Source organism: Microtus oregoni, unplaced genomic scaffold (genome assembly GCF_018167655.1).
Source record: "Microtus oregoni isolate MIOR12 unplaced genomic scaffold, Mior012 000035F_ref0000213, whole genome shotgun sequence".
Classification (NCBI taxonomy): Eukaryota; Metazoa; Chordata; class Mammalia; order Rodentia; family Cricetidae; genus Microtus; species Microtus oregoni.
The window spans coordinates 19,802,252-19,821,162 of NW_024543094.1; the positions used below are offsets into that span (position 1 = coordinate 19,802,252).

General features: G+C 46.7%; 1 protein-coding gene across 1 annotated transcript; it reads right to left on the reverse strand.

The window, feature by feature from the left end:
• Positions 1-5,455: 5,455 nt before the first annotated feature.
• On the reverse strand, positions 5,456-14,248 carry Ucma (upper zone of growth plate and cartilage matrix associated). Its single transcript, XM_041630873.1, has 5 exons — positions 14,092-14,248; positions 13,650-13,715; positions 13,463-13,558; positions 9,661-9,759; positions 5,456-5,915 (listed from the first exon to the last, which is right to left on the reverse strand). The coding sequence occupies exons 1-5, from the start codon at positions 14,147-14,149 to the stop codon at positions 5,818-5,820; spliced, it is 417 nt and encodes a 138-aa protein (XP_041486807.1). The 5' UTR covers positions 14,150-14,248; the 3' UTR covers positions 5,456-5,817.
• Between the last annotated feature and the right edge of the window lie 4,663 nt (positions 14,249-18,911).

Below are 18,911 nucleotides of genomic sequence, written 5' to 3' on the forward strand. Positions count from 1 at the left end.
GGGTGGCTGATGTTTAGCAGAGCAAACAGGAGTTGGGTTAATAATGCCCAGGCATTTGTTTGTTAAAGGGCACAGATGTGGAGCAATGGGTCACAGTTAAGAACAGTCAGTGCTCTTCCCGAGGAGCTGGCTTCACTCCCAGCTCTCATGTGTTAACTCCAGTTCCAAGGAATCCAATTCCCCTTTACCCCACTTTCTGACCTCCTACATGTAAAGTAAGAATAAATAGAATCTTTTTTTTATTATTATTATTAAAGCAGGAGCACAAATCTATTTGCCTAAGTATGTCACTGATAGCCATGAAAATATCATTACTATCTGTGATAGAGCTTGGGTACACAGAGTCTCCTCAGAACTGTGGAGAGTTCAAAGGTGAAATTCGGCCAAGTGGTGGTGGCACACGCCTTTACTACCAGCACTTGGGAGGCAGAGGCAGGCGGATCTCTGAGGTCGAGGCCAGCCTGGTCTACAGAGTGAGTTCAAGCTCCAAAGCTACACAGAGAAACCCTGTCAACCCTGTCTCAAAAAAGAAACAAACAAACAAGAAAAAAAGGAAATTCTACATTTGCCAATATATGAAAAAGAAATGAAAGGCCAGTTGGCTAAAATTGGAAGCAATTTGTAGAAAAACTTAAAAACTTTAGAATTAAAAGAACAATCACTAGGAACTTGTCCTTAAGACAAGAATCCATTTTCTATAAGAGAAATGTGCCTGCCATCTTTGACTTGGCATGGTATTGTGAGACTCATCCATGTTGTTGCATGTGTCCATGGTTATTACTAAGTGTTCCACAGTATGGGTGTGCCTGTCGTTTATTTAATCACCTATTACTGGGCATTTTGATTGGATCATTTCCACTTTGGGACTGTGACTAAAGCTGCTACAAATATCCACTCAGAAGTATTTCTGTGTTTATGTCTTGGATCTTTTAGGTAAAATCTAAAAACAGAATATCTAGGTTGTATCATAAATATATATGTGTGTGTGTGTGTGTGTGTGTGTGTGTGTGTGTGTTAGCTTTATAAGACACTGCTAGCCTTACTGGAAAGTGGTTGTATTCTCTTTCACACCAACTAGTAAATGTGTGAAAATTCAATTTTCCGTTTGCTCCACAGCATTACCAACCCCTGATACTGTCAGCCTTTTTAAGGTGTGTGTGTGTGCACATGCGTGTGCATTCTGTGTATATACAAGTGTCCACAGAGGCCAGAAAAGGGCTTCAGATCCCCTGGTGCTGAAGTCACAGGCTGTCCTAAGCTCACCTATATGGATGCTGGGAGCCAAGCTCTCCTGGAAGAGCAGCAAATGCTCTTCACTGTTGCGCCCTCTCCCCAGCCCCTTGTTAATCATTTTTAAGCTTCACTATTCTAATCAGTGTGTAGTGGCATCTCATTGCAGTTTTCATCCTTGTCACCACCCTTCAGCATCGGGCTGCTTTCACCAGCCAACTGTTTGTGTGTAGCATTGGGATACGTTATAAAAATTTGGTCTCTAGTCTGAATACAAATGCTTGCTTTAATCATGAAGGAGTCTAAAGATGGTTGTGTATGACCTAAGTCAGTGGTTCTTAACTTTCCTAATGCTGCAACTGTTTAATACAGTTTCTCATGTTGTGGTGACCCCCAGCCATAAAATTATTTCATTGCTACTTTATAACTGTGATTTTGCTACTGTTATGAATCATAATGTAGTTTTGAAGACGACCCTCAGATTGAGAACCTCTGCTCTAGAGAGTGATCTGCAGTAGCCATATTTTTGATTTTGAGTGAGTGAGTGAGTTCATTAAGTTTATAAAAAAACAGTTAAGGACTATTCTATAGCAAGTGGTAGAGCTAATGTGTATTACAGGCACTTTTTACTCTGTGAGCCATCTCACCAGGCTAAATTAGGAAGATCTTACCAAGGCATTAGAACACTACTGTTTGAAAATTAATTAAAAATTAAATAACTCAACCAAATGGAGACACACGTAACAAGTACAGAGAAAATACAAGACTCATTGTGGGGCTTCGGAAAGTCCCCACGCCACTTCCCAGGAAGTCTGAGTAAATAGAATCACCCCTGGAGCGGTTTCTTTGGTCACTGTCCTTGTTTTGGGTGGTGCTGGGAATTGAGCCCAGGACCTTGAACTTGGTAAGCATTGCTTTGCCAATCTACCTCCAACTTGAGCCCCCACCTCCCAGTATTTGTAAATAAAACCTGTGAATAGAAATTAGACAATTTTGACACCTTCCTTCTCAGCCTCTTCAGAAAGAGGGGACAGCGATGGAAGGAAAGAGCAGAAACCTGTCCCAGTAGCCGCTCTTGACAAGGCCAGGAAAGTACAAATTGCTCTGTTGGCCAGTGCCCCATGGAATCTGGTTGCTCGGATTCCTGGTCCTGTTACCTTTGGCATCGTTCTCACCAGGGAGTGGCAGTGCTGGCCTTTTAGTGAAGGCGTTCTAGACTGAATTTGAAAACTAAATATAATGGACCCCTTGTTGGGAACAGGGGTGAGTGAGGTGAAAGAATTCCTCCCTGGCCTCTGCCGCCAGAATTCTTTATCGAGGGCCAGTATGCCAAGTGCAGCCATTGAAGAGGCAAGGGCAGACTGTTAAGGGTTTTGTTTTGTTTACTTATTTTTTTAACTGGCTGTTCTCCCAAATCTTACTTTCGGACGTCTGCTTGGTGCCAGCATCCCTTCCGTCGGACACCACAGGCTGGTGCGTGTGTGGACCCAGCTGTTGCCATCTACCTGCCTGCTAGCCTGTGGGAGGAGATGCCAACCAGGAGGTCGGGTGAAAGTGGGTCAAGTGGACAGGGTCAACCAGATTAGGACCCCTGATTCCCTAGAATAGAGAGAGCGATACTTTACCTTTCTTCTGTTGCCCAGCTGGGTGTGTAACCCAGATGTGTGGGATTTTGTATATACCAGCTCAACAACCACAGATTAAAATCATTTGAGATAAAGATCACATCTGCACTGACTTAAGACATTTTTGTCATTGTTCTCAAAATAATAGTTCGAGAATAATACCATTTATATTGTATTACCTTTACATGATCAAGAGACGAACTGGAACATACAAGATGTTTGGGGGAGGGTTGTGCAAATGCTACTGCATACATGGTTTATATAAGAACTTTCCAGGGCTCACAGATATGAGTGCCTTCCATCTTGACTAAAGGTCAGAGTTTGAAGTTTATTCTTGCTCTCTCAGAGTCGTTGACAACAGTTGTGACTACAAATAAGAAATCCTGACCTAGGGGGTGGTTAATTTGAGTGTAGAGGTGCGTCCACTCTACTTGACCAAAAGTCAGAGAATTCAAGGCTATTCCTGCTCCTTCAAGGAGATTGGCAGGAAGTTCCAGGAGTGGCTGCCTGCAGGACACTTGGTCTATTCCTTATATCATGTTAACGAAGTCTCCCCTCCCCTTTTGGAGTGGAGTATATAAGCATGTGGAAAATAAACACAGGCGAATTTAGTATTCACTGAATTTCTCTCCCAGTGCTGTTCCGTGTTTCTGTCTTTTATTTCTCTCATATCTTTGTTCCTTTTGCTAAATAATTCTAATCCTCACACTCCTACCCTGGAACCTGCTAATTCTATCGAGGTTGGACCCCCTACAGCTATCACCCCATCATGTGGCTTATGACAGGAAATGAACATCTTTAGACATTGGTTAGTCTGGGACCCAGTCTTCTCAGATACCGAGAGACAACTGTAGTCAATTTAGAAAGCACCTTTCTTCCCAATTACCCGTCAAAGAGGAAAGTTCTCAAAGCCTGTGTCATCTAGCTCCTGGCTAACCAAAAGTGACCACAGTCCAACCTCCCTTGGATCATTAGCCCAACAACATATAATCCAGCCACCTAAGCTCACAGCAGGCTAAGCTATTAGAAAGGTTAGCCCCATTAGAAAGGTTCACTACCCTTCATGTTTGGTGGCCCAGAAGGTATGAATGAAGGTGGATCAGTCTAGGATTTCCAGTCTAAGTGGATCAGGTACCTAAAGGAGCCACCCCAAGAAAACAAACTTGGGAATTAATAACGGTTTCTGGACTCTTATTCTGTCATTTGGAGATGGGACAGGAATCAGGTGGAATCTGTGTGAGTCTCTAGTAAATTAGAGAGGAACATCTCCAAACTTTGGTCTGCTCAAACCCGAGTGCGTTCTCATCCAGTTTCCATGAGAAGCCAGATCCTTTCTGTTGAGATCTATCTCAACATTGAGATGCCCATTTCTTGGGAGTGCTGGTAACCTCAGCACCCTCCGGTAATGTAATAAAAATAGCTATCAAATATCGAGGTACCTTCCAAGCTTTTTATTGATACCAGTTTTCCCCTGTGTTAGCACATGCTAACTTACAGCTGCATGGCATATCCACAGAGGGCAATGTAGAGCAGCAGCTGTTGGCCTCCCACTACTGTAACAAATACCTGGGGACCAGCAGTATCTAAAGAGAGAGGAGTTAGGGTCCTTCTTGGTTTTTGAAGCTTCAGTCCATGGCTGACCCGTCTTGTGGCTTTGCGTGGGGCCTGTCATGGCAGGAACATGTGGCACTCATTTCATGGTCAGCAGCGAGAGAGAATGGGAAGGCATCAAGGTGCACAGTCCCTGTGAGGTCTTTGTCCCAGAACTCCTCCTTCTGGGCCCACCTGTGCCAACCTTTTAACTTCGGGTTTTTGTGGCAGTCTAGACTCAAACAATGGCAGATAAATAGGCTCCCGAACAGCCTTTCTTCTGGGGCTGGGCCTCACGCAGAAGCACTGGGGGTAGGGACAGACAAATCCTGCAGGTAGGTGTGCACTGGTAGCCTGGTGAGGTGTGATGGCACTGGCAGCCGTGTGTGTTTCAAGGGCCCCTTCCCCAAGACTCACCTGTGAATGTTTCAAATTGCTGCTATCTCCAGGTTGACAATACAGAAATTAGGGCCCGCATTTCACCCCTTTTCTGAGTAAGGAATTAGGGACACCGACACTAGCCACACCCCCCGAGAACACCATTGGCTTTGATACAAAACAGTTATGGAGGGAAAACTCAGACGCACTGAAAATTCTCTGAGTACCTGCTACCCGACAGAGACTTACTTCCTCGTGTGGAAACTGAACCTACCTGAACCATGACCACTGTACTGAGGCTTCTGGTAAAGAGGCCCCCACAAATTCCCGTAGGAAAGAGAAATGGGGGAAGAGAGATGGCTGTGTATCTGTGGTGCTACAGAAGTTTGTCACTCCACTGTGAACCGTGATGGGCCTTGTACTCCAAGCTGGATTCTCCTAGTTTTGAAAGGCGAGTACCAGGCCCTGGAAGGAGGGCGGGTCCTCCATTCTGCCTGTGTACAGGGTTTCAGCATATAAAATTGGGGGGGGGGATAGGGGAAGGGGTGTAGCTCAGTCTAGAGCATGCACTTAGCATGACACGGACACACGGCTCCCTTGGAGTTTTGTTATGATGCCACACAAGGTTAAGTCAGCAACTTTATTAATAGGCCATAAGCAAACCTTTTGCTGCAATCCTTTTAACAGTCCTATCAGATGGGCATTCTAATCCTGTTTCCAGTGGCTAAACAAGGGGACAGCATGTAGATTTAATAATGGGAGAAAACATAGGTGGTTGTTCACCTCAAAAAAAAAAAATCCACAAAGAAACAAAAGCCAGGTATTGTAAGACATCAGAATAAAGGGTGTGTGTTCCCAGAGCTGTTGGCCTGGGCAGCCCCTGAGCTTCACCTTGTGGGCCTGTCTGTAGGAGACAGGCAGGTGGGCGGGAAGTGGGTCGGGGAGATGGGTGGCGGGTGTCATGCCTGTCTTCCTCAGTTGCTTCAGGTTGAGGTCAGATGTGATGGCGGTTGTAGAGGTAGGGAGGGTACAGGCCGTCATAATGCCACTGCCGCCACTGCTCCACTGCCTCCCTGGTCCTCTCTTCCTGCTCTGAAGAGGAAAGACAAAGGTCACTGTGCATAGAGAGGACACCCAACCCTGTTTTAGTTGTCAATCAGTCCACAGCACCTGCTAAAGGGACATTGAGCCAAGATTCCTGTGCATCAGCTCCAAGATCAGAGCTGACAGGGGCTGGTGACCATGTGTACACAGGTTTTGGATCAAGCAAGGGGATAAAGCTCATGGCTGGTTGCCAGCAGAACGGAGACAAAGGTATCCAAGCTGTCTTACCTAGTCTACCCAGCAATGAGGGGAAAGGCTGAAACAGACAACTAGACATCAAACTAGCAAGTAATGTCATGGCCACATGGGGATACAAGCCACACCTTGAAAAACTCATGTATGAGGGCCAGTGAGATGGGTTGTCTGGGGGTAGTGCTTGGCGTTAAGCCTAACAACCTGAGTTCTACACCTCAAACCCACGTGAAAAAGAATCAACTCCCACAAGTTGTTCTCACCTCTATATTCACATGCGTGCTTGTGCATGCGTGTGCACGCACGCACACACACACACACACAAACACACACTAACAATAATTTAAAGACAAACATGGAAATTATTGGCAGCATGGAATGGTGTCTCATGGTATTTTCCCTATAAACTTTTGTTTTGCTTTTTTTGAGATAAAATCTTATGCATTTGAGGCTGATCTGGAACTCATGTTCCTGCTGCATCAACTTCCTGAGTGCTGGAATTACAGGTACATGCCACCATACCTGGCGTGTTCTATGTTTTCTAAGCTTCGACAATAAAATTTTGTTGTCAAAATTAACCGGAAAAGGGGCAGGTGACACACATGTCAGGCACCATGGCTACTGAGAAGGTCTCATTTCTGTGTGCTCCCCTTCGCCCTGAAATCCCCTTCTGTATTTGGAACAACCAGGTACACACAGAGCCCAGCCCTGGTGGAGGTGTTAGCCTTCCAGACATTTCTCAGTGGAGCAACTCCTCTCCGAGCTATGTTTTTGACATCGATGCTGGTTAAGGTGTCCCTCTTAGGAAGCAGCTCACTGGCAGAGCTCAGACTTTGGCTTAGCATGAAGCTGTGAACTGAAAGCAGGTTGTCATGGGGCTCAGAAAACAACCTGCACCCTCTACTTGTGTGTGGCAATTGTGTAGTGTGATCTACTTGTGGGACTACTAATGGTGGGAACAGAACCTGTCCCTAATGCTTTGGCTGACTTTCGGGAACCTACTTCTTGTACTGGGCTGCCTTGCCCAGCCTTCATACAAGGAGAGGAGCTCAGTCCTACCTCAACTTGATATGCCATGCTTTGTTGACACCCATGGGAGGCCTACCCCTTTCTGAACAGAAACAGGAGGAGGAATGGATTGGGGGATGGGGTGGGGGATGGAAGAAGAGGGAGGAGAAACTACAGTCAGGCTATAAAATAAATGAAGATAATTAATAATTTTAAAAGGGCATCTCCACAGAGAAACCCTGTCTCAAAAAACCAAGAAAATAAAAAGGGCATCTTACTGAAAATTGTTACATCTAGTTTATAGCTTTCAATAATTGTTATTATTCACTGCCAAAAGTCCTTGAAAATCATATAAATAAAAGTATTTTACAGGAAAAAGGCTGCAGGTGTCTGCAAGGTAACAAGTTCTGACAGCTGGACCACTGTGAGAGTCACCTAGGGCAGAATGGCTGGGTGGGGTGAGGTGGTAATGAGTTCGACTTTTTTCAAAAATTGATTCTATGGTGAGCTAGGCTGGCCCTCTTTCCTCTTCCTGTATTAAGCTCTGGAGAGACCCTTCAGGTCGCTCTCTTTCTCACTGACCATTCCTTCATCCCTGTGGACCGGTGGAAGATCCCCAAGGCCTCCATGAGTGTGATTTCTCACAATGGAGAAGAACTGCAGCTTGCCGGCACACCCTGCGCACGCATCCGAGGGCATCTCCTGCACATTGCCATGCATGGCTGTGGACCTTCCCTAAGCTCACTCTTTGAGACTGTGAAATGAAGATGGTTCAGAGATCCTACAAATTCTCGATGCCAAAAGCGCTGGAGTGCAGTCCCCAAGCAGCCTCTGCCTCACTGTGTGGGTGGGGCTCAAGGACCACAGTTTCTGTATCCTCTGAACCCGGCATCCCAACTCATCATGAAAGAGAAAACAGTGAGGTTTTGTCCAGCCACATGCTAGAAATTTGAAAATAATACATTTTGCTTGATTTGGGTTTTTTTTTGGGGGGGGGGTTGTTTTTGTTTTGTTCTCATTTTGTTTGTTTGAGACAGTTCCACTGTGTAACCCAGGCTGGCTTCAAGGCTAAGATTCCCCTGCTTCAATCCACCAAGGAAGTGCTGGGATTCCATGCCAGCACCACCAGGCCTGGAAAAGGCCTGAAGCATTTAATATGGCACCGTGTCAAGTGTTATTAGGAACAGTGGGAGTAAGTCACACTGAAGCAAACTTGGATTCCAAATCCTCAGGTTTTAAAAACAAGCCAGCTCTCCTCAGCTGCTCGCCAAGGTCCACAAATCTCTAACTGAGGCATTTGCTCCTGAGGTAACAATCTGAGTTCCTTACACTATGTTCCCAAGAAAGTTTGATTTCCTAGGATTCGAGCCCAACACCTGCTTGCAGGGCTTAGCTGGGTGCCGACTGCCGGGCACTGGGCACAGCTTCAGCCCTCAGTCTCTAGCAGTAGCCTTCTCTCTGTGCCCTTAGAGGAAGGACCTCCTCACCCATCAGAGCCCATAAGCCAGGAGAACAGAAGTCGACAAGATCCCAACGAAAGCTTTGTGCCCAAGCTCGTGCAGCAGGAGGTTCCGAGAGACTATGTGGGGACACATCAGGCTTGAAATTGGAAAAGACTCAGAGAAATATTTATATTTTCATTCTTCTCCATCTCCCCAGGCTCCCCTTCCACTTTTGTTAGTTTTGTTTTGTTTTTTGAGGCAGGGTTTCTCTGTGTAGCTTTGTAGCCTGTCCTGGCACTTGCTCTGTAGACCAGGATAGCCTTGAACTCACAGAGCTCCACCTGCCTCTGCCTCCGGAATGCTGGGATTAAAGACGTGCACCACCACCTGGCCTCCCCTCTCCCCCTTATTCCATCTTTCTTCCTTCTTTCCCTCCTTTCTCTCCATTAAGAGTCTCTATGGATATCTGCTGTGGGTGACACGAGCCCACTAGTAAGCTGCAGTGCAGACAGAACCTTCCTGAACTATCCCCCACCGACACCTCCTCCTATGAGGCCTGGTATGAGCATGTCCTGATCGGAGTCCCAATCGTAGGAAGAAGATTCCCATTGCCTCATAAGAGCCCCAAACTCTCTGCATTTTTTCTACTCTATCAATGAGAGCGAAGGCTTAGTAAAAAGGGTACCTCCAACAGATGAGTAAAAAGAGGCACAGAAACCCTTGGGGGTGGGGAACCTTAAGGATCCATGTTGCTATTGGGTAATTGAGAAGCCGAGATGGACCATAGCTATTAGAAGTCAGGTATGAGGCATGGTAAATAAATAAATAAATGAAAATTAAAAAAGAACCAGTGCTTTTGTGTGGCCAGTTCTTTTGACCAGAGTGTTGTTATAGGCTGGAGAGATCTCTTAGCAGATCATGATCTTGCCACATACAAGTGTGAAGACGAGAGGATCAAAATCCATGTAGAACACTGGGTGGACACAGTGACCCCAGCCTCAGAAGGCGGAGACATCAGGGGAACATGGGGGCAAGCCTGGCCTTGCTCACCATGCTCTCCTCCCACAACAATGCTGCCGGAGAGCTCTTACCATCTCTTTGTTCCTCCACGAAGTTCTCAAACTCATTCCTTTGTTCCTCATAGTACTCTCTCCGCAGCTCGTCATCCCGCAGCTTCTGTCTGTTTTCCACTGTGAAGACAAAGTTGTTCTTGAGAAAAGAGCAAGGGGGGCACATGTATGAGGGACACCCCAGTGTGCCTGAGAGACTGGATCTGATGGGAAGAGGGGCGACCAAGGGCTTTGCTGAAATGGTTTATGCCTCAGCTGGACTTTACACGGTGAAGGGCCTGGGAGACTCTATCCAGCTGCCCCATTTTGCGGAGGGGAAGATGGAGGCCCAAACAGGGCAAGTGCCTTGGCTCTGGTCCCAAAGTGAGTCATGCGACCCAAGTACCAGACCACTTAGAAACTTTAACTCCCATGATGGAAAATAAACTCTCCAAAGATTAATTGGACTGAAAATTAATTTTGGGGCTGGAGAGATGGCTCAGCAGTTAAGAGCACTGGCTGCTCTTCCAGGGGACCTAGGTTGGATTCTAAGCACCCACGAAGCAGCTCCCAACCATCAGTAACTCCAATTCCAGGAAATCCAGTGTCCTTATTCTGGCCTCCACAGGCACCAGACATGCATGTGATACACATATTACATACATGCATGCAAAACACCCATACATATAAAGTAAAAATAAAGATTTGTGACAGTTAATCTCACATTGATGAATACCGTCTAGTCTGCTCTGCGTCCCTGTCACAGCAAGGGTGTGAGATTGGCACCGAGATGAAAAGGGTAGATAAGAGGGGCTGGCCAGACGCCTCAGTGGCTGAAAGTGCCTGTCACCAAGTCTGACAACGTGATTCAGTCCCTAGGACCCATATGGTAGGAAAGAACCAGCCCCACTAGCTGCTCTCTGACCTCTGCTTGTGCACCATAGCAGATGAGCCCCTGCTGCACACAAAATACACACACACAAACCAAATACTGAAAAAAAGTAAAGCAGATATAGAAAGACTCCATTCTTCCACTTCTTAAGAGGAACAACCGTGTCACAGTTAAGAAGGGTGTAGAATCACATGTCAGCAGGCTGGGGAGTGTGACTCCATGGTAGAGCACTTGCCTAGAATGTGCAGGTCCTAAGGTTCAATTCCCAACATTGCGAAATAACAGTAATATTCAAATAACTTTGTACCAAGCATGATGGCATCTATAATAAAAGTCTGAGAGCTGTATGTTCTGGAAGGTGTTATTTAAAGCTCTTTACTTTAAAGGCTCTTATAATGTGTCCTTCAGTGGGAAAACACACTGGAGGCCTGTGGTCATAGGCACTTCAAGAAGAGTGGGCCCCTGAGATTGCCTCACATTCTCAAGAAACCCCTCATGTCACGGTTTGGACTATAGCGCTTGTTGCCCTCCAACACAGATATGCAAGAGGAAAACAAGAAGCAGAAAAGCTAAGGCACCACAGTCCCCATCACCACTCCATGGTATGGAGTGTTGGACAAGGCACAAGGCCTTGAAGTCAATACCTAGTACTGGGGAGAAGGAGGTGGGGAGAAGAGAGAGAAGAAGGGCAGGAAGATGGCTCAGCAGCAGGGTGCTTACCACCAAGCCTGACAACCTGAGTGGGAACCCCAGAATCTACACGGTGGAAGGAGAGAATCAGCAACCACAAACTGTCCTCTGACCCCTGCACACACTGTGGCGTGCACATGCACACATACACACAACACAGAGTGAATAGGTGAGTGGGATTTTTGTTTTGCTATGTTGAGGGAGGAAAGAAGAAAAAAATAAGGATGTAGAGAAAAAAGAAAAATAAGAAAACCTCAAATCCCTCCTGGAAGCAAGAAGCTTATATTCATAAGTAAATATGAGTGCTAATTGACTCATTAAAGCCAGGTTGCCTGTGAATTTGCCTTAGTACAGACTTCTGAGGGAAGTCTGTGTTTCTTCCCAAAGTTCTGTCTCTATTTACAGTGGCAGAAAACTTTATCCTGGCAGAAATGGTTCATGCATGGTTCAGCCCATCTCCACATCCTACAGATTCCTCAGGCTCAGAGAGGTGCGGTGACCTAATGGAGGCCACACAGCTGCCTGGGCAGGAGCACCTCACATGGCAGTGTCTCCCTTCTGACCCACTGGAGACTCTGATGTGGCTCCAGGTGTCAGGAAGCTACAGCAGGAGCGCTCAGGTTTAGGAAGGCCATCATGAGTGACTACCTGTTTCTAAAGAAGCATCTTCGTAAAAGAAACCATCCAACAATTGGCCACCTGACATTAACAGCAACAAAGGATGATGTCATACTCAACCTAAACAATGTTTCATGGGATGCAGCATACGCATTGTATATATTTTCAAAAAGTAACTGGGCATGGTGCCATGCAGTTGTAATCCCAGAGCTTGGATGGGAGAAACATCCAAGGGGCTTGCTGGTCAACCAGATTAGACTATCTGGCAAGTTCCAAGCCACTGAGAGACCCTGCCTTAAAACAGTGAACAGCAACTTAGAGATAACTCCTGAAATTGTCTTTTGGTCCCCACATGTATGCACGCACACACACACACACACACACATCCAATTCTTTTTCTAAAGCAGTTCCAAGTTCAGATTAATTCCAAGGTGATGCTTCTCTGCCTATCCACAGAAGTTGGCCCATTGACTGCCAATCCCCTTCTGTGAAGTCCTGGGTATTTACTTGGATATGCTGGGCCTCCCCTACTACCTTCCTGCCTGAGCTGCCTTCCAAGGTGAGAGAGCTCAGGCTTAATCGCACACCCCATTATTCTGACTCAGTTTCACAGGCAGAAGATAATTGCCAGTCCACACCTGTTTCCTTCCCCAGTGTCTGCCAGAGGTTGCTTCTGTGGCTGCAATCAAGGTCTGAACCTCTAGCACAGACTTTCAGTGTTGCTTGACATTGGCCTACTTCAAATTTCAACCTGTGTGAGGTCTGGCACTATGCCTACTGTGGTTGGTTAGACTTCTCCAATCTTAAAAAAAGGAGGATTTGCAAGCACTTCCATCTCCATTCTTTCCCCGTCATTTGAAAATAATCCTGCTGTTTTTACTGAGCGAGAAGTCACCTTGCAGACCGTGGTAAGGGACACAAAGAGTTCATTCATCCACACGCACAAGGAAAGAATCAAGCCACAGACTCAGCCAGGATGGTCTGAACTCAGAGGTTTGGAAGAATCAATTCAGAGGAGGAAAGTTCAGTCCCTGCTGGGTTGGAAAGTCAAGAACCAGACTTCAGAGTCCTGGAGACTCTGAAATTCACAGACAATTAAACTGCAGAAAAACAAACAAACAAACACCAGCCCCCCTCTCTTGCTACATTGCCCTAAATTTGAGGCATCTTTCCTGGGTCTATAGATAAGGAAACTGGAATCAGAGGGAGGGAATGGCTGGGGCCACTCTGCAGCAGAACTGTTACCAAGCCCACTCTTCTTAGCACGTGGGGCCCTAGTACCGGTACCCTGAGTTTTTATCACCTTCTGAATACATCTTGGTGCTCTTGAGGTAGCATCGTTTTTATTGTTCCTTACTTTGGTGCCACATTGATCCAACCTGTGACTGACAACCAGTTCCTACATTTTTATTTCACTTGTTAGGGACATGTGACACAGTGTGCACACGGAGGTCAGAGGTCAACTTGTAGGAGTCAGTTGTCTCCTACTGTGTGGGTTCCAGGGATTGAATTCGGGGCCCCTTCACCCATAGGGCTATCTCACTGACCCCAAATATGACACTGTTGGTCGTTTAGAGCCCTAGTCAACCTAACATCCAAGAGCTTTGGTATTCGTTATGGAAGGGAGACCATTCACATCCTTACCATTGACCTCATCTTGGGACTTGGGAGACCGCTTGCCACGCCTCTTGAGGAAATTCGAAGCGTCAGACTCTGGCATGAAAATCTTCTGTTTCATACCTGAAACCAGAAAAGCGCTCTTCACAACCAGCGTGGGATTGGGGGAGCAAGATCCACCTGTCCCGCGTGTAAGGATAGCCCATAGACTCACCCTCCTGTGCCTCTTCTCCGGCTGCCTGGCTGCTGCCCACAGAGGCACTGGTCCCCTCTTGGAGCACTGTGGGGTACAGGGAAAGGTTGCAGCATCAGAGGCCCCGGTGGGGCTTCAATGATTCTGGGTGTGGTGATTTGTTAGACTACATTGGGACCCTCTGCCCCTCAATATACCAGCCCCATAGCCAATCTTTATGGAATCTACCGTGTGAGCTGGCTTGTTTCCTATTTGTTATCTTTGCTATTTTTCTCAGTGTTATATTATCTAGTATACACACACACACACACACACACACACACACACACACACCCCCCAAGAATAGGTACCTTAATATCTCTTCCTACCCATGCCACCTGAGCAAGCTGAGCAAGCTGACCTATACAGAGAAGGTCTTACGATGTAGCTGACACAGCCCACTCTTCAGCCCTCCCATACTTACTACACAGGAGCACCATGGCCAAGAGAGACGACAGGAGGATGGCTTGTCTCCAGGACATCTTTGCAGTGCGCCTCCAGAGACCACAGGGCAGATGAGATGCGGTGTCTTGGAGCCTCCAGTACTGCTGAAGCTGCTGCCCGGTGAATCCTCACTTCTGAGTCCGGCAGACAGTCAGGAAAGAGAGACAGGAGGCAGGAAGCTGGGGTGCCACTGGGGGAGAGTGGGAGGGGTCCTGGCTGTGGTTTCCATTGGCTGCTCCTGGCCAGAGCACTGGAGATGTTTTTGGCGCCTGGCAAAACCTGCTCAGAAGCAGAGCTTGTAGTTGGTGGGGGCCCTGGCAGGGACAGATTTGAAGTGTCCTTCCCAACAACCATGCCCGAGGAGGTTCTATGAAGAATACTCAGCCTGAGTCAGGGTGGGGAGACCAGTGGCATGTTTGAATGAGTTCTTTGCCTTTGCTCAAGGAAGGGTAGGACCCTGGTAATCGTGGCTGAAACATATGGAGTTCTCACAGATCATTACACTCAAATGTCAGACAAGGATGGTCCCTAATGTCTGGAGTATACTCTGATGTCTGGTGATGCTCACCGAGACGCGGGGGCCATTCTGATGATACCTACAGGATTTCCTCACTTGGTCCATTGTTCTCTGAGGTGATGTTTGTCAAGCAAAACATGAAGCCTTTGGCCTGGGAGTATAGCCAGTGGCAGGGAGTTTTCCTGATATGTGAGAGACTCTAGGTTCAATTCCCAGAACTGCAAACTTCATGAATTAGTTATAACAGCTTTAAAACATGGAACTCTAGGTTTGCTGAGGTTTCAGTAGACAACACTAGCAAAATAGTTCCACATCTTTATTGCTGCTCTGGGGAGACGACTCAGCTAAAGAGCGCTTGCCACACCTGCCGAGGACTGGAAGTGGTGGATGGGTATATTAGCACACGGTCCCGCAAGAGGAATGGGCCATAGGGCAGAGCCATTTTGGCAGGAATCCTAGGTGAAACAGTAGATGTGGGAATACCTGTGGCAACCTTGACATCCCTGCCTACCCATGACCATGGAAAGATCCCCCATTCAACCACAGACTTATTGAGCGCTGACTTTCTCCCACACCCCTTTATCAGTCAGTCACCAGCCAGTCCGTTTGGGGTAAACTTTACCACTTCACCAAAATCACTTATTCCCACTTTGGGGCTTTGTATATACATTGTCTGTGCCAAAAGGCTTAGAGAGTGACCCCCATGCTGCCCTCCTAAAGCAGCCTGGAAGACAATGGCCAGAGTCAGGAGTCTCTGAGCAGAGTACTAGAGTCCTCAGAGGAGAATTAAGTGTGAATCTCACATTCTGAGTTGTTGGCCTTAGGTTTGTGCTAAGTATGCTGAGCTGATCCCAGAAATGGCCCTTAGCTGCTTCCCATGATCTCCCAGTTCCCTTGGAACTTTCAGTCCCAAACCATTGGTACCCAGCTGGTCATACCCTTGAGTCTTCATTCGTTCTGTATCAGGGCTGCCCACCAGGCTGGGTGCACAGCAGAACTGGCCGATTCATGATGTCTACCCTGTAGTGTAACAAGCCAAGAAAAGGTCATAACTCTAGTGACTGGAAGGGTCTAGGTCTGGAATCTGAAGACTCAGTTTGACTCTTGTGTATATTCCCGAAGGTATCACCATCACTGTACAAAAGAGACAGCCACACGCCTGTGACACTATTCGCAATAGCCACATTATGAAATCAGCCTAGTTGTCTGTCAACTAAGTGACAGATAAAATAGATAAAGAAGATAGGTTGGGGAGATGACTCAATTCGTAAAATGTCCACCATGCAAGCAGGAGGACCTGGGTCTGGCTCCCTAGAGCCTATGTAAAAAGGCAGGGGAGGGAGTGGTTGAGGCATGCAGAGACAGTCAGATCACAGAAGCACCTTAGCCATTCAGCCCAGCGGAGCCAATGAGCTCAGGGAGACACTCAGTCTCAAAAAAATAAAGGTGGAGAGTAATCAAGGAAAGACATCTGGGAGTAACCGCACATCTCTGCAGGTATGTACACACTAACACGTACTTCCCACACACACAGAGGAAGAGGCAGGGAGGAAGATACCCACAATGGGGTTTTATTCAACTATAAGGAAAATAGACATTATGTCATCTGCAGGAAAATGGATGGAACTGAATGAAGATCATTGCTATCATTGCTTTACATTAAGACAAGGCAGACAGCCGGGCGGTGGTGGCGCACGCCTTTAATCCCAGCACTCGGGAGGCAGAGGCAGGCGGATCTCTGTGAGTTCGAGGCCAGCCTGGTCTACAAGAGCTAGTTCCAGGATAGGAACCAAAAAGCTACGGAGAAACCCTGTCTCGAAAAATCAAAAAAAAAAAAAAAAAAGACAAGACAGACACAGCCTAGGAGCAATGGCACACACCTTTAGTCCCAGCACTTGGGAGGCAGAGGCAGGTGGATCTCTGTGAGCCTGAGTCTCATAGGTGAAATATAGATTGCATATACAATACTATATAACATGCATATTTCATGTAACATATAGCTTATATTGGAGGTAAAGACAACTATTGGGAAGCAGGAGGGGACAAAAGAAGAAAAGCAGGGTGAATATGATCAAAAGAATATATATATATAATTAACATGAAATTATTGTGTACAAATAATATAAAATAATAATAGTAGTAGTAGTAGTGATCATAAAGGCCTGGTTTGGATCCCATAAGTACCATATACTAGACATGGCCATTGACATGACTTGTACACTTTCTCTTTGTTCTGTCTTCTCCACCTCCATGAAGGATCCCACCATCCATCCACCCAGTTATCCAAATCAGAAACTCAGCAACCACCTGCCTGTGAGCGGGCACACCTCAACTCCTCCTGCCCTTAGCTTTTTACCACACTCTGGTGTTTATTCTTCTGGTGTCTATCCACCGCTCTCTCTCCTTGCCATCCCTGCTCCTGACCTCCCCAGAGACCACCTACCACGTCTGACTGCAGCCTCCTCCTCCTCCATCTCAGCAGCGCTTTAGTCTCGCCTCTTTGCCCTGCGCAACCTTGAAGGATGACCTTGAGTAGCCCTTGGGTCGCTCGGCAGGGATTCAGTACCATCTGAGGTCCACACACAGGACGCACCCAGAGCCTGCCAGACCTCAATGCAAGGACTTTGGATGCCTCGGTGCTTATTCTCCTGTCAATCTGCATCACAGAGGAGGGGATTAAGGAATAAGGAGGTAAAGTGATTGCTCAACCATAAAGTTCAGTAAATCCAGAGCTGGAATTGAGTCCGAGTCACCTGGCCCTGAGGTCTGTGTGCCCAGTTGTCAGCCTCTCCTGTTTCAGGGTGTGTGTGTGTGTGTGTGTGTGTGTGTGTGTGTGTGTGTGTGTGTAAGTCAGACTTCCCTCCATGCCCAAGCAGTCTCCTATGTTCTGGGACCACTGGGATACTTGCTTATCCTCAGGAGTGGCTGGTTCTGGGTCTCTGGCAATGCTTTCCATTCTGATAGGGCTCCATGTATCTCTGATAGAGCCATGAGGTCTTTTTGAAGGAAGATGTAGATCACATTCTCCCCTAATATGATAAGTAGCTCAAACTAGATGCTTCATAAATGTTTATTGAGTCAATCAAGGAAAATGTTCTTGCATGAGAAGTTGAAAATAGAGCATCCAGCTGAGCATGGTGGCACATACATTTAATTCCAGCACTCAGGAGGCAGAGGCAGACAGAGCTCTGTGAGTTCAAGGCCAGCCTGCTCTACAAAGAGAGTTCCAGACAGCCAGGGCTGTTGCCCAGAGAAATCCTGTCTTGAAAAACAAAAAAACAAAACAGAAGACATCCACGAACTCATTTCTAATGTGTGTCCTCTGCTCTACAAGGCTGTGGAAACACTGACTTTCAAGTTTCCCCTGCTCAGACTTCACTTCCCTCTGAGTGTCTCGTACCACACCCGTCTCTGACTCTGCACGGGAGAATTTTATTTGTGTGTATGTGCGTGTGTCTGTGTGACCATATGCACAGGTAGGTGTGGTGCCTGTGGAGTTCAGAATAGGGGATCAGTTTCCTTAGAGCTGACCTTATAGACATTTAGAGTTTTTGTTTGTTTTTTTAGTTTTGTTAAAGTAGAGTCTCACTATGTAACCTTGACTAGCCTGGAACTCGCTATGTACACCAAGCAGGCCTCAAATTCATAGAGACAGCGATCCATCTGCCTCTGACTCCTTAGCGATGGAATTAAAGGTGTGTGCCCCCATGCCTGTAGGTTACAGGCATTTGTGAGCAGCCCAATGTTGGTGCTGGGATCTGAACTCCAGTCCTCATGGATGAGCAGCAAGTGTTCTTAGCCACTGAGCCATCTCTACAGCCCCCACTGTGACAAGCTTTTTGAGAGGGACTTTGCAGAACATAGAATTCACTTATTTAAAGTGCACAACTGCAACCCAACACTTCGGAAACTAATCACAAAATGAGGCAAACTTCACCACAATCAACTTCACTTTTGTTCTTTAAGAGGAACCCCTAGGGGGTTGGAGAGATGGCTCAGTGGTTAAGAGCACTAGCTGCTCTTTCAGAGGTCCTGAGTTCAATTCCCAGCAACCACATGGTGGTTCATAACCATCTATAATGAGATCTGGTGCCTTCCTCTGGCATGCAGGTGTACATGCAAGCAGAACACTGTATACATAATAAATAAATAAATCTTTAAAAAAAAGAGGAACCCCTAGATCACTAGTAGCCATTTCCCCATTCTCCTCAAGCCCAAGGCAACCTCTCCTGCATGCCCTATGGCTATGGATCTGCCCAGTCTAGACATTTCCACTGAATAGA